Source organism: Phyllobates terribilis, unplaced genomic scaffold, assembly GCF_046119375.1.
Source record: "Phyllobates terribilis strain yellow unplaced genomic scaffold, ASM4611937v1 Scaffold_7__3_contigs__length_470593459, whole genome shotgun sequence".
In the NCBI taxonomy this organism is placed as follows: domain Eukaryota; kingdom Metazoa; phylum Chordata; class Amphibia; order Anura; family Dendrobatidae; genus Phyllobates; species Phyllobates terribilis.
In genome coordinates this window covers 140,557,517-140,580,764 of record NW_027362767.1, presented here as the reverse complement: position 1 = coordinate 140,580,764, position 23,248 = coordinate 140,557,517, and the positions used below count along the sequence as shown (strand labels likewise).

Sequence of the window (23,248 nt, the reverse complement as noted above, 5' to 3'; positions counted from 1 at the left end):
CACGGTGTACAGGGTTCCCCTATAATAACACGGTGTACGGGGTTCTCCTATAATAACACGGTATACAGGGTTCTCCTATAATAACACGGTGTACAGGGTTCTCCTATAATAACACGGTGTACAGGGTTCCCCTATAATAACACGGTGTACGGGGTTCTCCTATAATAACACGGTGTACAGGGTTCTCCTATAATAACACGGTGTACGGGGTTCTCCTATAATAACACGGTGTACAGGGTTCTCCTATAATAACACGGTGTACAGGGTTCTCCTATAATAACACGGTGTACGGGGTTCTCCTATAATAACACAGTGTACGGGGTTCTCCTATAATAACACGGTGTACGGGGTTCTCCTATAATAACACGGTGTACAGGGTTCTCCTATAATAACACAGTGTACGGGGTTCTCCTATAAAAACACGGTGTACGGGGTTCTCCTATAATAACACGGTGTACAGGGTTCTCCTATAATAACACGGTGTACAGGGTTCTCCTATAATAACACGGTGTACAGAGTTCCCCTATAATAACACGGTGTACAGGGTTCTCCTATAATAACACGGTGTACGGGGTTCTCCTATAATAACACGGTATACGGGGTTCTCCTATAATAACACGGTGTACAGGGTTCTCCTATAATAACACGGTGTACAGGGTTCTCCTATAATAACACGGTATACGGGGTTCTCCTATAATAACACGGTGTACGGGGTTCTCCTATAATAACACGGTATACAGTGTTCTCCTATAATAACACGGTATACAGGGTTCTCCTATAATAACACGGTATACAGGGTTCTCCTATAATAACACGGTGTACGGGGTTCCCCTATAATAACACGGTATACAGGGTTCTCCTATAATAACACGGTGTACAGGGTTCTCCTATAATAACACAGTGTATGGGGTTCTCCTATAATAACACAGTGTACGGGGTTCTCCTATAATAACACGGTGTACAGGGTTCCCCTATAATAACACAGTGTACGGGGTTCTCCTATAATAACACGGTGTACAGGGTTCTCCTATAATAACACGGTGTACAGGGTTCTCCTATAATAACACGGTATACAGGGTTCTCCTATAATAACACGGTGTACGGGGTTCTCCTATAATAACACGGTGTACAGGGTTCCCCTATAATAACACGGTGTACGGGGTTCTCCTATAATAACACGGTATACGGGGTTCTCCTATAATAACACGGTGTACAGGGTTCTCCTATAATAACACGGTGTACAGGGTTCTCCTATAATAACACGGTGTACAGAGTTCCCCTATAATAACACGGTGTACAGGGTTCTCCTATAATAACACGGTGTACGGGGTTCTCCTATAATAACACGGTATACGGGGTTCTCCTATAATAACACGGTGTACAGGGTTCTCCTATAATAACACGGTGTACAGGGTTCTCCTATAATAACACGGTATACGGGGTTCTCCTATAATAACACGGTGTACGGGGTTCTCCTATAATAACACGGTATACAGGGTTCTCCTATAATAACACGGTATACAGGGTTCTCCTATAATAACACGGTGTACGGGGTTCCCCTATAATAACACGGTATACAGGGTTCTCCTATAATAACACGGTATACAGGGTTCTCCTATAATAACACAGTGTACGGGGTTCTCCTATAATAACACGGTGTACGGGGTTCCCCTATAATAACACGGTGTACAGGGTTCTCCTATAATAACACAGTGTATGGGGTTCTCCTATAATAACACAGTGTACGGGGTTCTTCTATAATAACACGGTGTACAGGGTTCTCCTATAATAACACGGTGTACAGGGTTCCCCTATAATAACACGGTATACAGGGTTCTCCTATAATAACACGGTGTACAGGGTTCCCCTATAATAACACGGTGTACAGAGTTCCCTTTAACCCCGTATGTCCTTCCTGCACCCACAGGTCCAGCATGTTGACTGTTACCCCCTGTACAATGTGTCGGTGCACATCCACACGCCGGCCATGGGCTACGGGGGTCTGTACTTCATGTCGGTGTCCAGGATCATCTCTGCTGATGATGTAAGAGGGGGCGATGATGTCATGGGAGAACCTTGCAGGGAGGGGGCACAGGTGACCCGTCTCTGCCCTCTGCCCACAGGTGATCTGCATGGTGTTCAACATGACCAGATCCAGGACCGCCATGGTGCCGTTCCACCCCGAAGACCTGGCCCATACCAGCATAGTGGTGAGCCCGAGCCGTGCACAGCCCCCGGCAGCACAGAGTGTTTCAGGAGCAGTGTGCAGTGTATGGGGCAGTGTTAGTAATGACAGGTGATTGGGGGTCGGCAGTAATATAATGTCTTCATGTCTCCGCATCCCAAATATTAGAACTGCAGTAACAGCTGGTGCCAGAGCATCACCTGCCGCATCCCGGTGCTGGAGAAGAACTCCGACCTCTCCGTCCTGAGGATCCTCCACAACCACTTCTTCTCCAACGTAAGAGCGCGATAGTCTGCAGATTGTGTCACTATGTATCTGTCAGGGGGTAGAGGAGCCGATGCTCTGCAGAGAGGTCAGTGGTGTAATAATCTGCAGGATATATCACTATGTATCTGTCAGGAGGTGGAGGAGCGATGTTCTGCAGAGAGGTCAGTGGTGTAATAGTCTGCAGGATATATCACTATGTATCTGTCAGGAGGTGGAGGAGCGATGTTCTGCAGAGAGGTCGGTGGTGTAATAGTCTGCAGGATATATCACTATGTATCTGTCAGGGGGTAGAGGAGCGATGTTCTGCAGAGAGGTCAGTGGTGTAATAATCTGCAGGATATCCCTGTCAGGAGGTGGAGCGATGCTCTGCAGAGCTGTAGCGGTCGGAGTGGCTGTCAGATGTGATGACTCCATGTCTCCGGGGACAGAACAGGATCTGACTGTCGATCAATCGCAGCTTTAGAGGAGATCGGGGCAGTAATGGCGTCTGCTCCTCATCACTACTGTAACCACAGGAATGCTGGGGCTTGTAGTTCCACACTGGTGACTCTTCTCTTCCTTTACAGGCAAAGTTTCGGTCGGTGAAAGTGATCAGCGAGTTCTACCTGGATATTAAAGACGATGGAGTCCTATTTACTGATGGTGCAAAACACAGGACGGAGGTAACCGAGGGTGGGGCAGGCTGGACCCCCGGGCCGGTAAGACCCCAAATGTCACTTCATTAGTGGTTGACTCCACTTCAAACATGACCCTTTATACTTATAGCCACCACTGGGGGGAGCTCCCTGTATACATCGCTGAGTGCAAGGAGCTCCCCCTAGTGGTGGCTGCAGACAGAATACTATTATGTATCTCTGTATACAGGGAGCTCCCCCTAGTGGTGGCTTTAGGCAGAATATTATGCATCTCTGTATACAGGGAGCTCCCCCTAGTGGTGGCTGCAGACAATCCTATGTACCTGTACAGATATACCGTATTGTAGACGTAAGTGGTGACCTCTTTTCAGAGCGTTTTGGAGTTGCTGCAGCCTGTCCTCCTCCCGCTGTCCCTGTGGATCCTCATTGGAAGTGTTATCGGGGGTCTCCTCCTCCTGGCGCTGATCATCTTTATCCTATGGAAGGTAAAAAAAACATTTTCCAATGTAGACAATGGAGGTCTGGATCAGCAGCACCATCTAGTGGTGAGTGATAGGCTGCACGATGGCACCATCAAGTGGCTGGTGTGTGGCAGTTTACACTGTGACTGCCAGTGGTAGTTGCTGATGGGCCATCTAGTGGTTGGCTAGAGTACTGCACCATTACACTTTTTTTTTCTTTTTTCTCTTGTAGTTGGGATTTTTCTCCAGGAAGATGCAGGGTGAGGAGAAGGAAGAAGAAGAAGAAGCTGCCACTAAGGAAGAGCAATGATCTGCAGCCGCCACGCGGCAGAGGAACAGATTTATCCGCCATTTTCTGTTGTCAGAGCCCTTGATACCTGGTGTTTGCAGGCAGGACTCTGATGATAACGGCTCTGACAATTCCCCTGCCCATCCCCCGTGCCCAGGACACTGTATGAACACTGATGAGACTGACGGGGAGACATCTGCTGACCGGTGAACCATTCTCAGGATTATAAAGGGGAACTCCGGGGGGGGAACGGAGAGGGGAGGGGAGTTTTATATAAAAACTGGAAGATCTACTTATGGGAAAGCATATAAAACACAGTTAATAGCTGGAAACCATCAGCAAGCAGGGTAGTCGCCATTTCTGCACCTTCATGTGCTTTGTGCCCGTGACCACCAGGACCTGAACGTACATCACCAAGGTGGCAAGTGCTAGGAGTGCAGGCAGATCAGGCTACTTGCTGATGGTTTCCACCCCAGCCTGAACTGCAGAATACACAGGTAATAAAGATGCCCATTTCCTGCCGCTCTCGAGTGCACGGATAAGAACGAGGTCGGGCGCGGCGGATCTTTCTGGATATAAGAAGAAATTTATTTTAGATTTACAAATATTTTATTAGATTGTTTTATCTTATGATTCCCCACAATCAGCCGAGGAGAACGCGAGGGGCGGGGGCGTATGTGCAAAAGAAAAAGAAGAAAAACACCGGCCCGGACCCCGTCCCCTCGGTGAGATGTTTGGTCACCGGGGCAGAATCGTCCAGTCCATAGTCCAAGCATCAGTCCAAACTCCCTCCGAATACGGGTCATGTGACCTCGCAGGCCATCGGGCGCCCACTGGAGGAGGAAATGTAAAATGGCCATTGTTCGGGTCCGTCGGGCACAGACCACCGCTGCCAGCTCAGGATGTGGTTGGCAATTTAGTGTCTCTTGCTGGAGACTGCAGGAAGGCCGGGTCCCTGGGAACGGGACCCTTCAGAAGGACCATCTGTCATGCGCCTGGCTTTCCCCACTGTAGCTGTTACTGGCGGAGGCCTCCGAACCGGGCGCTTGTCTCGTCGAATCCTCACCATTTAAACTCTTTCGGCAAACCGGACACGTGTCATGCTGTGAAGAGAAGGGCAAACAAGGGGTAAACCAGCTGGGGGCTCAGACCTCACCTATTTCTATCTAAGACCTACAGATAGAGAGGATGGTGTGCTGCGGCGCCATCTGCTGGTCATCTAGGAGATGGCATTACATCCCATAAATGGCCTCATATTACTGAGGATCTCTTATGTTGTAGGCACAAAAATACTCAGACACATAGAGGAGGGGGCAGGCACGCGCCCACCGGAGGGGGCAGGTGCATTATTACCATCTCGAGCCAAGGCACAATGCAGTCTCCATGGAAGAAGTGATTGCAGGGCAGCTGCCTGACCTCCTCCGACTCAGTGTAGTCATCTTTACACACAGGACACTCCAGGCCCATATCTATAGGACAGACATCGGGTCACCATCAGCGACGCAGGGGTTAACCCCTTACTGACCGGCCCCTGCGGGACTTACCCACTTGCTCCCGAGTTACTGTCACTGTCGGAAGGGAGGAGATCTTCTCTTTGTCTGCCGGCGGGGGGCCGGTATTTTCCAGTTGGCCTAAAAGCTGAAAAAAATAAAAATTAGAACTCAGGACCTGCAGAGCAGCATTCTCTTCCATGGGACTGTTTCTTAAAGGGCCGGTAAGCCTAAAGCCTGCTGCTTACACAGTAATAGTGACCCTGGGATGGGACAAAATGTTTCTCTCACTTCTCATTAAATAATGACCTACTGTAGTGTTCTGAATGGCTGATAACAGAGAACAACAGAATGGATTCAACTGCCCAGCAAATGTAGGGAACTCTCCCAAGTATGCCCTCACCTGAGTGACGATTGAGTCCAGGCCGCTCTGCCCCCAGGCATAGTCGGCAGGATTGGAATGAAGCATCCCGCTCCTGCAAGGGGAACCAAAGGGTTAACATAATCTAACACAAGACAGCAGCAGTTACTATGCAGTTCATGATCTGAGCACCAGAGAGCAGCAGCATGCAGCTTACATCAGGATGTGATATCACACACACTCCACAGGAGGGCAGCAGAGTGCAGCAGTCACTTGATGTGATATCATACACTGTCCACAGGAGGGCAGCAGAGTGCAGCTAATAGGATGTGATATCACACCATACACAAGAGGGCAGCAGAGAGGCCCAGTCATTCTATAGCCAGGACCCTGCAGTCCCTGGTGGAGGCAGTAGGGGGCATTCTCAGCTTTGCTGTATCGTCCTGTGAGGACTCGTGTGTCTGGGGGCTTCTTACATTACAGAGATGAGTAATGTAATCCTCCGCTCGGCCCACACACCAGCTGTGAGTATCGATGACAGCGGCTGTGGATGAGCGCCCCTCGCCGTGACATCTGTGTACTTTATCCACCTCCCCCATCACATGCACCTCGCAGGCTCCACTTTGGGGTGATTTTACATTTGCTGTCATTATATCGCTCCTACAGCGCCCCCTGTGGTCATGTGAGAACTGTCAATTCTTCTCTGCGTTTCAGCCCCCATGCTTTACACTACAGCGGTGCTCCAATGACACTTACCATGAGACGGGACCCCCTGACCCTGGTAAATGAGGATTAGCGAGGAACCCAGTGAAGATCTGCTGGATGATTCTGGGGACCAAAAAAGAAAAAAATAATTTGGTAATTTATGATTGTAAAGGAGACATGGACAATTACTAGCTCCTAATTTGGCTGTCAGATTGTCACTACCAATCATCAGTCTCTAGGCGGTCACGTGATTCTCTTGCGCAGAGGATCATGGGACTCACCCCTCGATGGCCGGGGAGCGGTCGGGCCGGGAGCTGACGCGGGATCTGTAACGGGTGGGCTGCCGCAGGGGCCAGCGGGTCCGGAGGTCTGAGTGGCCCTGGTGGCGCCGCTCGCCATCTCTGTTGTCTTGGTCCAGGGAGCTGCTGCTCAGGAAATGCCGGAAATCGGGGAAGAACATGGTGTGGTCCATGTGGTCCCAGAGCTGGGGGGAAAACATCTCTTAAAGGGGCAGCCGTCACACAGGGAATCTTACCCCCTAATACTAGAAGGAAGAAGCCTGGGCCTTACTCAAGAAAACCATTAGGGACCCCAGGGGGCCACAGAGTATGGACAACACACATTTCCCCACAGGGGTTAAAGATACGGCACTGACCTCTGTGAAATGCGCCGTTCCATTATCATCTATTGTGTTTCCTCCAGAGTCTAAAAGACTGAGAAACAAGGAAGAGGATCAGAGCGGCTCCACCCAGAGCAGAGCGCCCCCCGCTGCTGAACTCCCCGAACCGCAGCCACCAGCATCAGCCGCAGGCAAGACGGAGCCAGCGCCACATCTACCTCCACATTCACCCCACAGGCTGCGTGACGGCTGAGCTCAGCCGCATCATCCACCCCCCACAGGCTGCGTGACGGCTGAGCTCAGCCGCATCCACCCCACAGCCTGCGTGACGGCTGAGCTCAGCCGCATCCAGCACCACCATCCTGGACCACACATGCCACACTGGACGGCTGTCTGACAGCAGAGAGCGACCTGTCCTCTAGTCACAGCCAAAGCTTCACCTGAGGGTGCACATGAGCGCCCCCTACCTGGAGTCTTCAGTCACTTCTTCGATAAAGCTGGAGTCGCAACGGGGGCAAATGTACTCCTGGAAGAGAAGAGAGGAGAGGAGAGCGTGAGGGGAGCCGGCACAGAGCACGTCCAGAGTTGCACTCACTATTCTGCTGCCCAGCCCCGGGAATCTGTAGTTGGACACAGCCCAGGAGCATTCTGGGAGATTATAACAATGCAAGTCAACTCTACATCTCCCAGAATGCAGTGGAGCGGTGAATGCAGCTTCGGGTGTGAGTGGAGCAGTAGCATGGCGACTGCATCTCCGGGTGTAACAATACATAACTAATGATTAAGTACATTCTCTCTATTCACCACCAGAGCTGCAGCATCAGTTTCAGAGAAGAAATCAGAAATGATCAAGGATTTCTGGTGAAAAACAGCCCCGGCCCAGAACACGCATGTAACTGCGACAGGCCAGGAGCGCAGGCCACCCGACAGACCAGGAGCGCAGGCCACAGGGGGCCTGCACCAGGGGCACCCGACAGACCAGGAGCGCAGGCCACAGGGGGCCTGCACCGGGGGCACCCGACAGACCAGGAGCGCAGGCCACAGGGGGCCTGCACCGGGGGCACCCGACAGACCAGGAGCGCAGGCCACAGGGGGCCTGCACCGGGGGCACCCGACAGACCAGGAGCGCAGGCCACAGGGGGCCTGCACCGGGGGCACCCGACAGACCAGGAGCGAAGGCCACGGGGGGGGCTGCACAGGGGGCACCCGACAGACCAGGAGCGAAGGCCACGGGGGGGGCTGCACAGGGGGCACCCGACAGACCAGGAGCGAAGGCCACGGGGGGGGCTGCACAGGGGGCACCCGACAGACCAGGAGCGAAGGCCACGGGGGGGGCTGCACAGGGGGCACCCGACAGACCAGGAGCGAAGGCCACGGGGGGGGCTGCACAGGGGGCACCCGACAGACCAGGAGCGAAGGCCACGGGGGGGGCTGCACAGGGGGCACCCGACAGACCAGGAGCGAAGGCCACGGGGGGGGCTGCACAGGGGGCACCCGACAGACCAGGAGCGAAGGCCACGGGGGGGGCTGCACAGGGGGCACCCGACAGACCAGGAGCGAAGGCCACGGGGGGGGGCTGCACAGGGGGCACCCGACAGACCAGGAGCGAAGGCCACGGGGGGGGCTGCACAGGGGGCACCCGACAGACCAGGAGCGAAGGCCACGGGGGGGGCTGCACAGGGGGCACCCGACAGACCAGGAGCGAAGGCCACGGGGGGGGCTGCACAGGGGGCACCCGACAGACCAGGAGCGAAGGCCACGGGGGGGGCTGCACAGGGGGCACCCGACAGACCAGGAGCGAAGGCCACGGGGGGGGCTGCACAGGGGGCACCCGACAGACCAGGAGCGAAGGCCACGGGGGGGGCTGCACAGGGGGCACCCGACAGACCAGGAGCGAAGGCCACGGGGGGGCTGCACAGGGGGCACCCGACAGACCAGGAGCGAAGGCCACGGGGGGGGCTGCACAGGGGGCACCCGACAGACCAGGAGCGAAGGCCACGGGGGGGGCTGCACAGGGGGCACCCGACAGACCAGGAGCGAAGGCCACGGGGGGGGCTGCACAGGGGGCACCCGACAGACCAGGAGCGAAGGCCACGGGGGGGGCTGCACAGGGGGCACCCGACAGACCAGGAGCGAAGGCCACGGGGGGGGCTGCACAGGGGGCACCCGACAGACCAGGAGCGAAGGCCACGGGGGGGGCTGCACAGGGGGCACCCGACAGACCAGGAGCGAAGGCCACGGGGGGGGCTGCACAGGGGGCACCCGACAGACCAGGAGCGAAGGCCACGGGGGGGGCTGCACAGGGGGCACCCGACAGACCAGGAGCGAAGGCCACGGGGGGGGCTGCACAGGGGGCACCCGACAGACCAGGAGCGAAGGCCACGGGGGGGGCTGCACAGGGGGCACCCGACAGACCAGGAGCGAAGGCCACGGGGGGGGCTGCACAGGGGGCACCCGACAGACCAGGAGCGAAGGCCACGGGGGGGGCTGCACAGGGGGCACCCGACAGACCAGGAGCGAAGGCCACGGGGGGGGCTGCACAGGGGGCACCCGACAGACCAGGAGCGAAGGCCACGGGGGGGGCTGCACAGGGGGCACCCGACAGACCAGGAGCGAAGGCCACGGGGGGGGCTGCACAGGGGGCACCCGACAGACCAGGAGCGAAGGCCACGGGGGGGGCTGCACAGGGGGCACCCGACAGACCAGGAGCGAAGGCCACGGGGGGGGCTGCACAGGGGGCACCCGACAGACCAGGAGCGAAGGCCACGGGGGGGGCTGCACAGGGGGCACCCGACAGACCAGGAGCGAAGGCCACGGGGGGGGCTGCACAGGGGGCACCCGACAGACCAGGAGCGAAGGCCACGGGGGGGGCTGCACAGGGGGCACCCGACAGACCAGGAGCGAAGGCCACGGGGGGGGCTGCACAGGGGGCACCCGACAGACCAGGAGCGAAGGCCACGGGGGGGGCTGCACAGGGGGCACCCGACAGACCAGGAGCGAAGGCCACGGGGGGGGCTGCACAGGGGGCACCCGACAGACCAGGAGCGAAGGCCACGGGGGGGGCTGCACAGGGGGCACCCGACAGACCAGGAGCGAAGGCCACGGGGGGGGCTGCACAGGGGGCACCCGACAGACCAGGAGCGAAGGCCACGGGGGGGGCTGCACAGGGGGCACCCGACAGACCAGGAGCGAAGGCCACGGGGGGGGCTGCACAGGGGGCACCCGACAGACCAGGAGCGAAGGCCACGGGGGGGGCTGCACAGGGGGCACCCGACAGACCAGGAGCGAAGGCCACGGGGGGGGCTGCACAGGGGGCACCCGACAGACCAGGAGCGAAGGCCACGGGGGGGGCTGCACAGGGGGCACCCGACAGACCAGGAGCGAAGGCCACGGGGGGGGCTGCACAGGGGGCACCCGACAGACCAGGAGCGAAGGCCACGGGGGGGGCTGCACAGGGGGCACCCGACAGACCAGGAGCGAAGGCCACGGGGGGGGCTGCACAGGGGGCACCCGACAGACCAGGAGCGAAGGCCACGGGGGGGGCTGCACAGGGGGCACCCGACAGACCAGGAGCGAAGGCCACGGGGGGGGCTGCACAGGGGGCACCCGACAGACCAGGAGCGAAGGCCACGGGGGGGGCTGCACAGGGGGCACCCGACAGACCAGGAGCGAAGGCCACGGGGGGGGCTGCACAGGGGGCACCCGACAGACCAGGAGCGAAGGCCACGGGGGGGGCTGCACAGGGGGCACCCGACAGACCAGGAGCGAAGGCCACGGGGGGGGCTGCACAGGGGGCACCCGACAGACCAGGAGCGAAGGCCACGGGGGGGGCTGCACAGGGGGCACCCGACAGACCAGGAGCGAAGGCCACGGGGGGGGCTGCACAGGGGGCACCCGACAGACCAGGAGCGAAGGCCACGGGGGGGGCTGCACAGGGGGCACCCGACAGACCAGGAGCGAAGGCCACGGGGGGGGCTGCACAGGGGGCACCCGACAGACCAGGAGCGAAGGCCACGGGGGGGGCTGCACAGGGGGCACCCGACAGACCAGGAGCGAAGGCCACGGGGGGGGCTGCACAGGGGGCACCCGACAGACCAGGAGCGAAGGCCACGGGGGGGGCTGCACAGGGGGCACCCGACAGACCAGGAGCGAAGGCCACGGGGGGGGGCTGCACAGGGGGCACCCGACAGACCAGGAGCGAAGGCCACGGGGGGGGCTGCACAGGGGGCACCCGACAGACCAGGAGCGAAGGCCACGGGGGGGGGGCTGCACAGGGGGCACCCGACAGACCAGGAGCGAAGGCCACGGGGGGGGCTGCACAGGGGGCACCCGACAGACCAGGAGCGAAGGCCACGGGGGGGGCTGCACAGGGGGCACCCGACAGACCAGGAGCGAAGGCCACGGGGGGGGCTGCACAGGGGGCACCCGACAGACCAGGAGCGAAGGCCACGGGGGGGGCTGCACAGGGGGCACCCGACAGACCAGGAGCGAAGGCCACGGGGGGGGCTGCACAGGGGGCACCCGACAGACCAGGAGCGAAGGCCACGGGGGGGGCTGCACAGGGGGCACCCGACAGACCAGGAGCGAAGGCCACGGGGGGGGCTGCACAGGGGGCACCCGACAGACCAGGAGCGAAGGCCACGGGGGGGGCTGCACAGGGGGCACCCGACAGACCAGGAGCGAAGGCCACGGGGGGGGCTGCACAGGGGGCACCCGACAGACCAGGAGCGAAGGCCACGGGGGGGGCTGCACAGGGGGCACCCGACAGACCAGGAGCGAAGGCCACGGGGGGGGCTGCACAGGGGGCACCCGACAGACCAGGAGCGAAGGCCACGGGGGGGGCTGCACAGGGGGCACCCGACAGACCAGGAGCGAAGGCCACGGGGGGGGCTGCACAGGGGGCACCCGACAGACCAGGAGCGAAGGCCACGGGGGGGGCTGCACAGGGGGCACCCGACAGACCAGGAGCGAAGGCCACGGGGGGGGCTGCACAGGGGGCACCCGACAGACCAGGAGCGAAGGCCACGGGGGGGGCTGCACAGGGGGCACCCGACAGACCAGGAGCGAAGGCCACGGGGGGGGCTGCACAGGGGGCACCCGACAGACCAGGAGCGAAGGCCACGGGGGGGGCTGCACAGGGGGCACCCGACAGACCAGGAGCGAAGGCCACGGGGGGGGCTGCACAGGGGGCACCCGACAGACCAGGAGCGAAGGCCACGGGGGGGGCTGCACAGGGGGCACCCGACAGACCAGGAGCGAAGGCCACGGGGGGGGCTGCACAGGGGGCACCCGACAGACCAGGAGCGAAGGCCACGGGGGGGGCTGCACAGGGGGCACCCGACAGACCAGGAGCGAAGGCCACGGGGGGGGCTGCACAGGGGGCACCCGACAGACCAGGAGCGAAGGCCACGGGGGGGGCTGCACAGGGGGCACCCGACAGACCAGGAGCGAAGGCCACGGGGGGGGCTGCACAGGGGGCACCCGACAGACCAGGAGCGAAGGCCACGGGGGGGGCTGCACAGGGGGCACCCGACAGACCAGGAGCGAAGGCCACGGGGGGGGCTGCACAGGGGGCACCCGACAGACCAGGAGCGAAGGCCACGGGGGGGGCTGCACAGGGGGCACCCGACAGACCAGGAGCGAAGGCCACGGGGGGGGCTGCACAGGGGGCACCCGACAGACCAGGAGCGAAGGCCACGGGGGGGGCTGCACAGGGGGCACCCGACAGACCAGGAGCGAAGGCCACGGGGGGGGCTGCACAGGGGGCACCCGACAGACCAGGAGCGAAGGCCACGGGGGGGGCTGCACAGGGGGCACCCGACAGACCAGGAGCGAAGGCCACGGGGGGGGCTGCACAGGGGGCACCCGACAGACCAGGAGCGAAGGCCACGGGGGGGGCTGCACAGGGGGCACCCGACAGACCAGGAGCGAAGGCCACGGGGGGGGCTGCACAGGGGGCACCCGACAGACCAGGAGCGAAGGCCACGGGGGGGGCTGCACAGGGGGCACCCGACAGACCAGGAGCGAAGGCCACGGGGGGGGCTGCACAGGGGGCACCCGACAGACCAGGAGCGAAGGCCACGGGGGGGGCTGCACAGGGGGCACCCGACAGACCAGGAGCGAAGGCCACGGGGGGGGGGCTGCACAGGGGGCACCCGACAGACCAGGAGCGAAGGCCACGGGGGGGGCTGCACAGGGGGCACCCGACAGACCAGGAGCGAAGGCCACAGGGGGCTGCACAGGGGGCACCCGACAGACCAGGAGCGAAGGCCACAGGGGGCTGCACAGGGGGCACCCGACAGACCAGGAGCGAAGGCCACAGGGGGCTGCACAGGGGGCACCCGACAGACCAGGAGCGAAGGCCACAGGGGGCTGCACAGGGGGCACCCGACAGACCAGGAGCGAAGGCCACGGGGGGCTGCACAGGGGGCACCCGACAGACCAGGAGCGAAGGCCACGGGGGGCTGCACAGGGGGCACCCGACAGACCAGGAGCGAAGGCCACGGGGGGCTGCACAGGGGGCACCCGACAGACCAGGCCCTGAGAATATAGGACACCCACACTAATGACTGCGGCTGTTTATGGGGGCCCGGGGGTCAGCATTTGGGGCATGGGTGGGCACGGTCCGTGCACTCCTGGGTATAGGGTTGGCACGGTCATCCATGATGCCAACAAAATTCTCCATCCAGTTTTCTCCAGGCAAAATGAAAGGGGCCAAGCTGGGGGGGGGGTGACGGCTTGTACTGACAGGTGGAGCAGGATCGGGTCCCGTTACGCCGGCTGCTCCCCGGCCTCTGCGCCGCCTCCCGCTCTCCTCCTGCCCCGGGCGCTCCGCACTCACCGGCAGTTTGGGGCTGACCTCCCCCTTGCAGTGATGGCAGAAGAAGCGATGCTGGGACACCGCCGCCGCCTCCGCCATTTTTCTCTTCCTCCTCCGCCCGCTCCTCTCGTCACGTCAGTCCTCCGAGCAGCAGAGAGCGCCGCCCCTGCCACAGCCGCTCTATCCTTGCAGCCACCAGCGAGAGGCGTCCGGTCCTCCAGCAACACTGAGGCGCGGGCGGAGCGTCCTGCTTCTGTGGTCGCTCTTTCCATGGAGACAAGCTTTATTAACAAACCTTCCTGATACACGACTGCAAAGCCTGAGCTCAGCGCCCGGGGACTGCTGAGGTGAGAGGTCAGTGTGGTACTACAAGGCCCAGCAGGAGCGGGACTCCCAGCCCAGCTTACTTTGTGGTACTACAACTCTCAGGGTGTTGTGCAGACAGTGCTGTGGGACTACAACGCCCAGCATTTTGTGGTGTGTCAATGATGTAGTGGAATTCCTAATATGGCCGTGTTCTGCTGTAGTACTACAAGTATCAGCATGCCCGTGCTATATCATTGTTGTAGGACTACTCCTCCCATCTTCCCTGCAGATGACGGCGGTGGAGCTGCGGCTGAGCTCGCTGCTGCTGCGGGAACACTACGGGGAAATCGTGGAGCGTGTGGGCACCTTCCTCATCCGGACGGGCGCTCAGCCGCTCAGAGTCATCGTCAACGAGACCGGGACCTCCACCGATCAGGTACCGCTGCTGCCAGTCAGTGACTGGACACCTTCACCGTTGGAGGTTTGGAGCAACCCCAGATCGCTGCTGGCCACAACGGTGTCTGTCCCCCCCTAACCAGATGACTGCCGCGTCTGTTCCACCCATTCCCCCGATGACAGCGTTGTCAGTTCCCCCCCATCCCCTCCTCCTGACAGCGGCACCTGGCCTCCCCCCCCCCTCCTGATGGCAGCTTCTGTCCCCCCCCCCTCTTTCTCGCCCCTGACAGCGGCCTCTGCCCCCCCTCTTTCTCGCCCCTGACGACGGCCTCTGCCCCCCCCTCTTTCTCGCCCCTGACGGCGGCCTCTGCCCCCCCCTCTTTCTCGCCCCTGACGACGGCCTCTGCCCCCCCCTCTTTCTCGCCCCTGACGGCGGCCTCTGCCCCCCCCTCTTTCTCGCCCCTGACGGCGGCCTCTGCCCCCCCCTCTTTCTCGCCCCTGACGGCGGCCTCTGCCCCCCCCTCTTTCTCGCCCCTGACGGCGGCCTCTGCCCCCCCCCTCTTTCTCACCCCTGATGCGGCGGCGGCCTCTGCCCCCCCCCTTCCCCTCCTGATGGCGGCCTCCGTCCCCCCGCAGGTGCGGAAGGCTCTGTGCGTCCTCCTCCAGCACGGCCTGGTCACGTACCAGATGCACAAGCGCGGCTTTGTGGAGTACACCACCCAGTGTGACTGCTGCCTGCGCATCCTCCGCTTCCCCCGCTACATCTACACCGCTAAGACCCTGTACGGAGACACGGGCGAGCTCATCGTGGAGGAGCTGCTGCTGAACGGCAAGATGACGCTGACCGCCGCCGTGAAGAAAGTCGCCGACCGACTGACCGACACTATGGAAGGCGAGTACAGCATCCCCTCATTACTCTGCATGGGGCCTGTGTACTGTTACCCTGTGACCTCTAGTGGTGGCAGGCGGCAGCTGCAGGAATAGTGGCTTCTTCTTGCTGTCAGTTTTTCTCTCAGCTGAGGCTTTGTTACACTGTTTTTGATGTCTTCTTTACAGATGGGAAGAGCATGGAGTACAGCGAGGTGATGGCGACCTTCAGTAAGCTGGCAGACACCCACTTCGTGCAGCGTTGCCCGGGCCTCTCCGATAAGGGGGATACGCCCAGCACAGAGGGACGGCGGCCCCCAGCGCCCACTCTGGTCACCAGTGAGAGCGAAATGTACATAGTGCCCAAGGTCACCCTGATTGGTGAGGAGGCTCAGTGCCCGTGTGGTGCCAGGGACGGACCCCGTTGCCCACAGTCATCAGTCTCATGTTCTCCGCAGGGAGAGGGAAGCGCCGCCGATCTTCTGATGATGACGAGGGGGCGACACAGAGCAAGAGGCCGAAGAGAGAACCCGTGGGAGAGGTGAGTGCTGGTCAACAGAGGGCAGAGCTGTACGCCACGTCGGCCATTCTGTCTTTAGTCATGTGACTTCTCCTCAGAGCGGCCAGGATGACGCCATCTACTGGCAGATCAACATGGATCGCTTTCACCAGCACTTCAGAGACCAGGCCATCATCAGCGCCGTGTCCAACAAGATGGACCAGGTAAGAGGAAGGGCTGTTGCCTAACCTCGCGGCTCACATATGTGCACAATGAGGCCTGGCATGCAAGGGACGCTAGCGGCCCCCACTACGATTCCTAATAGTGATCTGATTGCTTCTATTCCAGACCAGCAGCGAGATCGTCCGCACCATGCTGAGAATGAGCGAGATCACCACTTCCTCCAACGCCGCGTTCACACAGCCGCTCTCCTCCAATGAGGTATAGGTGCAGCTATGCTCCATTTTACACCATTATCTGTGCACTTGAAGAGGTTGTCCACTACTTTTTCATTGATGACCTGAGGATAGGTCACCAGTGTCTGATCAGCTGGGGCCCGGCACCCCCGCTGATCAACTGTTATCGGCGGCAGGCGTAAATACTTTCAGAGCTGGCCATCTTCTGATAGTGGCCGCTGCAGGGTACTGCACATACACCTCCTATTGATTTGAGTAAGGGGCAGATGTGCCGTACCAAACCTCAGCCACTACCAGAAGACGGCCTGCTCCGTAAATGAGTACTTCCGGCCACCGATAACGGCTGATCGGCGAGGTACCGGGTGTCAGACCCCGGCCAATCAGACATTGATGACCTAAACTAAGGATAAGTCATCAATGAAAAAGTAGTGGACAACCTCTTTAAGACAACTTTACATGAAATAAGTGGGTTCCCCTTTAAGATCTCCATGTTGTTTTGTTTTGTTTGTTTTTTTCAGATTTTCCGAGATTTACCCACAGGATACAATATCTCCAAGCAGGTGTTGGACCAGTACCTGACGCTGCTGTCAGACGATCCGGTAATGACTTGGTCCCGTCCTGTCGCCACGTGGCGCTTTGTTTCTGCTTCTCAGTCACTCTGTTCTCTCTCATTGATTTCAGCTGCAGTTTGTGGGGCGGTCGGGGGACAGTGGCGGGGGGACCTTCGTCATCAGTATCCTTTCTAACATATGAATGAGTGGTTTGTTGTCCGATAATCCGGAACTTTACTTTTCACCGTGTTTTGTTGCTGACTTAACCCCGTGAGATTTACACAAAGCCGTCGCCTCCCTGGCCACCTCCAACCTGGAATCCATCGTCCAGGAAAGGTGAGAAATCAGAAGAGAAGCGCACAAGTTTCTGACTATTCTAAGTTTAATTTTTTTTTTCCCGGCAGGTTTGGCTCCCGCTGCGCTCGGATCTTCCGCCTCCTTTTACGTAAGAGACACTTGGAGCAGAAGCAGGTGGAGGACTTCGCCATGATCCCAGCAAAGGAGGCGAAGGACATGTTATACAAGATGTTATCAGTCAACCTAGTCACTCTGCAGGTCAGTAACGTCCACCCGTCCATAAGGGGCAGTATTATAGTAGTTATATTCTTGTACATAGAGGGCAGTATTATAGTAGTTATATTCTTGTACATAGGGGCTGTATTATCGTAGTTATATTCTTGTACATAGGGGCAGTATTATAGTAGTTATATTCTTGTACATAGGGGGCAGTATTATAGTAGTTATATTCTTGTACATAGGGAGCAGTATTATAGTAGTTATATTCTTGTACATAGGGAGCAGTATTATAGTAGTTATATTCTTGTACATAGGGGCAGTATTATAGTAGTTATATTCTTGTACATAGGAGCAGTATTATAGTAGTTATATTCTTGTACATAGGGGCAGTATTATAGTAGTTATATTCTTGTACATAGGGGCAGTATTATAGTAGTTATATTCTTGTACATAGGGGCAGTATTATAGTAGTTATATTCTTGTACATAGGGGCAGTATTATAGTAGTTATATTCTTGTACATAGGGGCAGTATTATAGTAGTTATATTCTTGTACATAGGGGGCAGTATTATAGTAGTTATATTCTTGTATATAGCAGCAGTATTATAGTAGTTATATTCTTGTATATAGGAGCAGTATTATAGTAGTTATATTCTTGTACATATGAGCAGTATTATAGTAGTTATATTCTTGTACATAGGGGCAGTATTATAGTAGTTATATTCTAGTACATAGGGGCAGTATTATAGTAGTTATATTCTAGTACATAGGGGCAGTATTATAGTAGTTATATTCTTGTATATAGGGGCAGTATTATAGCAGTTATATTCTTGTACATAGGGGGCAGTATTATAGTAGTTATATTCTTGTACATATGAGCAGTATTATAGTAGTTATATTCTTGTACATAGGGGGCAGTATTATAGTAGTTATATTCTAGTACATAGGGGCAGTATTATAGTAGTTATATTCTTGTATATAGGGGCAGTATTATAGCAGTTATATTCTTGTACATAGGGGGCAGTATTATAGTAGTTATATTCTTGTACATAGGAGCAGTATTATAGTAGTTATATTCTTGTACATAGGGGGCAGTATTATAGTAGTTATATTCTTGTACATAGGGGCAGTATTATAGTAGTTATATTCTTGTACATAGGAGCAGTATTATAGTAGTTATATTCTTGTACATAGGGGCAGTATTATAGTAGTTATATTCTTGTATATAGGGGGCAGTATTATAGTAGTTATATTCTTGTACATAGGGGGCAGTATTATATAACAGAAAAAAGTAACCTTCGGCACAAAGTAAAGGATTCTTGATTCGTCAGTTCAATAAAAAGAAGTAATGTGTAACAGGCCGAAACGTTGGAAATTTTCTGTTACACATTGCGTGTTTTTATTGAACTGACCAATCGAGAGTCCTTTATTCTGTGCTGAAGGTGATGTCTTCCTGGACTTTTTCCTTCTGGGCAGGACAGTTTCGATATCCTCCTTATCTTTCTATTAGTATCCTATAACAAACACAGATTTCTTATTCTTATATTACATATTTTTATACAGTAATTGAGGTGATATGTGGGGTCTCTTGGGTTGGTGACTGGGGTACATGCTGGTCCTCGGGGTTTCTGACGCGCCGGTTCCTCCTGATGATGTGCAGCCTTTCTCCGGTCTCCTCGTCTTCCTCATTGTAGCGCCTTGTCGCCTCTCTCGTGTTCCTGATGTCCCTCGTTTTGGTGGGAACGTGCCCATTTATAACTGGCGGTGTCCGCTTTATACGCAGCCTTTGGTCTGCAGAGGAAACATAGGAGCACATACCATGATGGGGGCGGTTCCATGTACGAGACACGCCCACTTGAGGGAGGGACCAAAATAAACAACTAATGAGATGATTGTTATCACCCAGAAATGGGGTTCCTCACTCTCCTGTAAACCGTCGCTCTCTTCATCACTCTCATTGGCCGTAGAGAAGTCCCGACCGATCTTCTTATAATAATCCCCTCTCGGTCCCCTCGCTCCTCGGGGGCGGGGCTAGGAGCCGTCTCCATATTTCTCCTTCACTTGAAGTTGCTTGTTTGAGCCGGTATCGACAGACACTGTAAGCAGCGCCGGTCATTATATAGGGCGCGGCCCGGAATACAGTACCTTTATGATCTAATCAGTGCCAAGACAACTGCTTAAAGGGCCAGTAACCGTCTTACAGGAATGGTCTTACAACAAAATTTGGAAAATTCCCTGATTTTTTTTTTAAATATTTTATAAGAGAATATTGGACAATTTGCAGTTAATTTGCTATTGAATTGTCTCCACTCCACTTTTTTTGTTTTCCCTTTTTTTTTTTTTTTTTCCTTTTGTAATTCTCTTTTCCTATACAGGAAATTCCGAAAACTCCCGATCATGCGCCTTCTAGAACCTTCTACCTGTACGCAGTGAATCCCCTCTCAGCGGCCAGGATGCTGCTGCAGCGATGTTACAAGGTAGAAACCACCCCGCAGTACTGGCACAGAAGCCACCATGACCAGTGCCGTAACTAGAGTCTGATGGGCCCCGGTGCAAGATTTGGACCAGACCCGCCCAATCCTGAATAGATATGTATCCCTCATCCTGGAAATATATATACACATGTATATATAAAAAGTTCATTTTTTTTCTCCTTAAAGTGCACTCTGCACCCCATCTTGACAAAAAAACAGAAATGTAGAAATTTTTGCAAATTTATTAAAAAAAAGAAAAACTGAAATATCACATGGTCATAAGTATTCAGACCCTTTGCTCAGACACTCATATTTAAGTCACATGCTGTTCATTTCCTTTGGAAAGGCACACACCTGTCTATATAAGACCTCACAGCTCACAGAGCATGTCAGACCAAATGATAATCATGAGCTCAAAGGAACTGCCCAAGGAGCTCAGAGACAGAATTGTGACAAGGCACAGATCTGGCCAAGGTTATAAAAGAATATCGCCCATTCTGCTATGTCCCTTATCCTGGTATATTATACTCACCAGGGGCGTACATACAAGTCTTGGGGCCCTATAGCAAAAGTATAATGCATCTCCCCATAGTCCTCCATATAGTATAATGCACCCCCATAGTCCTCCATATAGTATAATACACACCCCATAGTCCTCCATATAGTATAATGCACTCCCCATAGACCTCCATATAGTATAATGCACTCCCCATAGACCTCCATATAGTATAATGCACCTGCTCATAGACCTCCATATAGTATAATGCACCCCCCCCACAGTCCTCCATATAGTATAATGCACCCCCCCCACAGTCCTCCATATAGTATAATGCACCCCCCCACAGTCCTCCATATAGTATAATGCACCCCCACAGTCCTCCATATAGTATAATGCACCCCCCACAGTCCTCCATATAGTATAATGCACCCCCCCAGTCCTCCATATAGTATAATGCCCCCCCACAGTCCTCCATATAGTATAATGCACAGCCCATAGTCCTCCATATAGTATAATGCACTCCCCATAGTCCTCCATATAGTATAATGCACTCCCCATAGTCCTCCATATAGTATAATGCACTCCCCATAGTCCTCCACATAGTATAATGCACTCCCCATAGTCCTCCACATAGTATAATGCACCCTCCATAGTCCTCCACATAGTATAATGCACCCTCCATAGTCCTCCACATAGTATAATGCACCCTCCATAGTCCTCCATATAGTATAATGCTCCCCCCCCCCCCCCCAATAGTCATCCATGTAGAAGTATGGCCCTGATTTAAAAAATAATAAATATTCGGCTTCCATTTGCTCCCCACCGTGTGCGTCCTCTTGTGAAGCTGGCTACTGACTTCGTTGTGCGACGAGAGTGTATGCCATCACTGCCATGCGCCCCATCATGTGCACGCCGACATTAGCTGCTGGCTTCTGATTGGCCGGCAGCGTGTATTGCTGAGCACGGACCGACGGGTCTGTGAGCTGCAATGCACTTCATTGAAGTTTCGGTTGGCGTCAGAAGGCACCTGACCCGCCGGGCCCGGTCACAGTGGTGAATGCGGTTGTTATGTCCCTGGCTATGACTATACGCACCCATCCTGGGCTTTTTTTTTTACATAGCAGCATTTTCTCCTTGTCACCCAGTTGGTGACAGTATCCAATGAAGCTATAGCTCCACCTGCAGGTTGGGGGAAGAACTGCACCGATTTTGTATTTTTATTGTGTAATATTCGCAGTATTGTTTTTTTTTTTTTTTTGCTTCTTTTCTTGTAAGACCGTGGCTAATCTGATCGACAGGCGACAGTACGAGACCAGAGAAAACAAGTAAGAATTTTTGCAGCATGCCATAAAATGCTTCCAACAGTTCCATTTTTTTTTTCTGCTGGTGAAAATGTTTAACTGCGACATCTCCACCATCCTTCTCTGCGGTGCAGGAGGCTGCTGGAGAAATCCCAGAGGATTGAGGCCATCATCGCTTCCATGCAGGCCACCGGGGCCGAGGAGTCTCAGCTGCAGGAGATTGAGGAGATGATCACCGCTCCGGAGCGACAGCAGCTCGACAACCTGAAGCGGAACGTGAACAAGTGAGTGGAGGTGGAGGCGCGGCGCCATCCTCAGGGCCTCCGTCACCTCGTCTAATGCTCGCCATTTTCCTTTTGACCTGCAGACTTGACGCCAGTGAGATCCAGGTGGACGACACCATCTTCGTTCTGGAGTCGTATATCAACAGCACAAAGGCCAAGATCTCGTGATAGAGACCCCCCCCCATACTGTATATACTGATCGCCCCCTCACTGTGCTGACCCCTGGGGAGGGTAATGCGGCAGCCATATTGGTTGCCATGTAGACTGAAAGCAGGACATCACAACTAATGTGGAGGTGACCTGCGAGGGACATTACTCCACATGGAGTAGACTTGGGATCCGTCACATTAACTGTATGAAATCAATAAATCTTCTGTAATAAATCCTCCTCCGTGTCGTCCTCAAGTCATTTTATGAAGGAAATTCTCCATCTTTGCAGCTTAGAGGAGGAGGCTTGACTCGACACATGGCCCATAGCAACCAATCAGAGTGCAGCTTGTATTCTTCGCATGAAGGTTACAGTATGTCAGCTCTAATCTTATTGGTCACTGGAGACACACCCACTGTGAGCAACATGGCCGACATGAATTATCCAAAAAGGAGGAATCATTGAGAGCTGAGCCATATATCTAATCCTATCCTGTGTGATACTCTGAGCTGTGTATCTAATCCTATCCTGTGTAATACTGTCTACTGAGCCGTGTATCTAATCCTATCCTGTGTGATACTGTCTGCTGAGCCGTGTATCTAATCCTATCCTGTGTGATACTGTCTGCTGAGCTGTGTATCTAATCCTGTCCTGTGTGATACAGTCTGCTGAGCCGTGTATCTAATCCTATCCTGTGTGATACTGTCTGCTGAGCCGTGTATCTAATCCTATCCTGTGTGATACTGTCTGCTGAGCCGTGTATCTAATCCTATCCTGTGTGATACTGTCTGCTGAGCTGTGTATCTAATCCTATCCTGTGTGATACTGTCTGCTGAGCCGTGTATCTAATCCTATCCTGTGTGATACTGTCTGCTGAGCCGTGTATCTAATCCTATCCTGTGTGATACTGTCTGCTGAGCTGTGTATCTAATCCTATCCTGTGTGATACTGTCTGCTGAGCTGTGTATCTAATCCTATCCTGTGTGATACTGTCTGCTGAGCTGCATCTAATCCTCTCCTGTGTGATACTGTCTACTGAGCCGTGTATCTAATCATCTCCTGTGTGATACTCTGAGCTGTGTATCTAATCCTGTCCTGTGTGATACAGTCTGCTGAGCCGTGTATCTAATCCTATCCTGTGTGATACTGTCTGCTGAGC

At 55.7% G+C, this 23,248-nt stretch overlaps 3 protein-coding genes across 6 annotated transcripts in view; 2 read left to right on the top strand and 1 right to left on the bottom strand.

Annotated features, from left to right (window-relative positions):
• ITGA10 (integrin subunit alpha 10) overlaps nucleotides 1–4,936 on the top strand; it is a 204,202-nt gene extending 199,266 nt beyond the window's left edge. For both annotated transcript variants that reach the window (XM_073639326.1, XM_073639327.1), the window contains 6 exons: nucleotides 1,928–2,044; nucleotides 2,124–2,210; nucleotides 2,354–2,461; nucleotides 3,019–3,114; nucleotides 3,459–3,572; nucleotides 3,781–4,936. In XM_073639326.1, coding sequence (XP_073495427.1) covers nucleotides 1,928–2,044; nucleotides 2,124–2,210; nucleotides 2,354–2,461; nucleotides 3,019–3,114; nucleotides 3,459–3,572; nucleotides 3,781–3,858 — 600 coding nt within the window. In that variant the 3' untranslated portion in view covers nucleotides 3,859–4,936. The remainder of the gene's footprint in view (nucleotides 1–1,927; nucleotides 2,045–2,123; nucleotides 2,211–2,353; nucleotides 2,462–3,018; nucleotides 3,115–3,458; nucleotides 3,573–3,780) is intronic.
• Nucleotides 4,404–14,019, bottom strand: RNF115 (ring finger protein 115). The gene is made up of 9 exons (XM_073639331.1): nucleotides 13,854–14,019; nucleotides 7,480–7,538; nucleotides 7,049–7,106; nucleotides 6,675–6,877; nucleotides 6,445–6,516; nucleotides 5,731–5,803; nucleotides 5,382–5,475; nucleotides 5,191–5,306; nucleotides 4,404–4,940 (listed from the first exon to the last, which is right to left on the bottom strand). Exons 1-9 carry the CDS (start codon nucleotides 13,929–13,931, stop codon nucleotides 4,809–4,811), a joined length of 885 nt encoding a protein of 294 aa, XP_073495432.1. The 5' UTR covers nucleotides 13,932–14,019; the 3' UTR covers nucleotides 4,404–4,808.
• On the top strand, nucleotides 13,996–22,329 carry POLR3C (RNA polymerase III subunit C). 3 transcript variants are annotated; one of them, XM_073639330.1, is made up of 15 exons: nucleotides 13,996–14,179; nucleotides 14,402–14,574; nucleotides 15,171–15,426; nucleotides 15,591–15,782; nucleotides 15,860–15,942; nucleotides 16,020–16,124; nucleotides 16,249–16,341; nucleotides 16,835–16,915; nucleotides 16,998–17,049; nucleotides 17,143–17,203; nucleotides 17,272–17,422; nucleotides 19,759–19,860; nucleotides 21,632–21,681; nucleotides 21,792–21,941; nucleotides 22,025–22,329. In XM_073639330.1, exons 2-15 carry the CDS (start codon nucleotides 14,428–14,430, stop codon nucleotides 22,107–22,109), a joined length of 1,608 nt encoding a protein of 535 aa, XP_073495431.1. In that variant the 5' UTR covers nucleotides 13,996–14,179; nucleotides 14,402–14,427; the 3' UTR covers nucleotides 22,110–22,329. The 3 variants fall into 3 exon arrangements, with proteins under 3 accessions (XP_073495431.1, XP_073495430.1, XP_073495429.1); XM_073639329.1 differs by having other exon boundaries at nucleotides 13,996–14,186; nucleotides 14,428–14,574; XM_073639328.1 differs by having other exon boundaries at nucleotides 13,997–14,179; nucleotides 14,428–14,574.
• Nucleotides 22,330–23,248: the final 919 nt, after the last annotated feature.

What these genes read in the sequence shown, in the direction of transcription:
- RNF115 (XM_073639331.1), bottom strand. Translation starts at nt 13,931, where the DNA reads ATGGCGGAGGCGGCGGCGGTGTCCCAGCATCGCTTCTTCTGCCATCAC. An exon ending in GAACGGCGCATTTCACAGAG is followed by an intron (nt 6,878 to 7,048) that starts GTCAGTGCCGTA and finishes TTTTCCCCCCAG; the next exon opens with CTCTGGGACCACATGGACCA. An exon ending in TTGTGCCTTGGCTCGAGATG is followed by an intron (nt 4,941 to 5,190) that starts GTAATAATGCAC and finishes TTCTCTTCACAG; the next exon opens with CATGACACGTGTCCGGTTTG.
- POLR3C (XM_073639330.1), top strand. Translation starts at nt 14,428, where the DNA reads ATGACGGCGGTGGAGCTGCGGCTGAGCTCGCTGCTGCTGCGGGAACAC. An exon ending in GAATCCATCGTCCAGGAAAG is followed by an intron (nt 17,204 to 17,271) that starts GTGAGAAATCAG and finishes TTTTCCCGGCAG; the next exon opens with GTTTGGCTCCCGCTGCGCTC. An exon ending in CTGAAGCGGAACGTGAACAA is followed by an intron (nt 21,942 to 22,024) that starts GTGAGTGGAGGT and finishes TTTGACCTGCAG; the next exon opens with ACTTGACGCCAGTGAGATCC.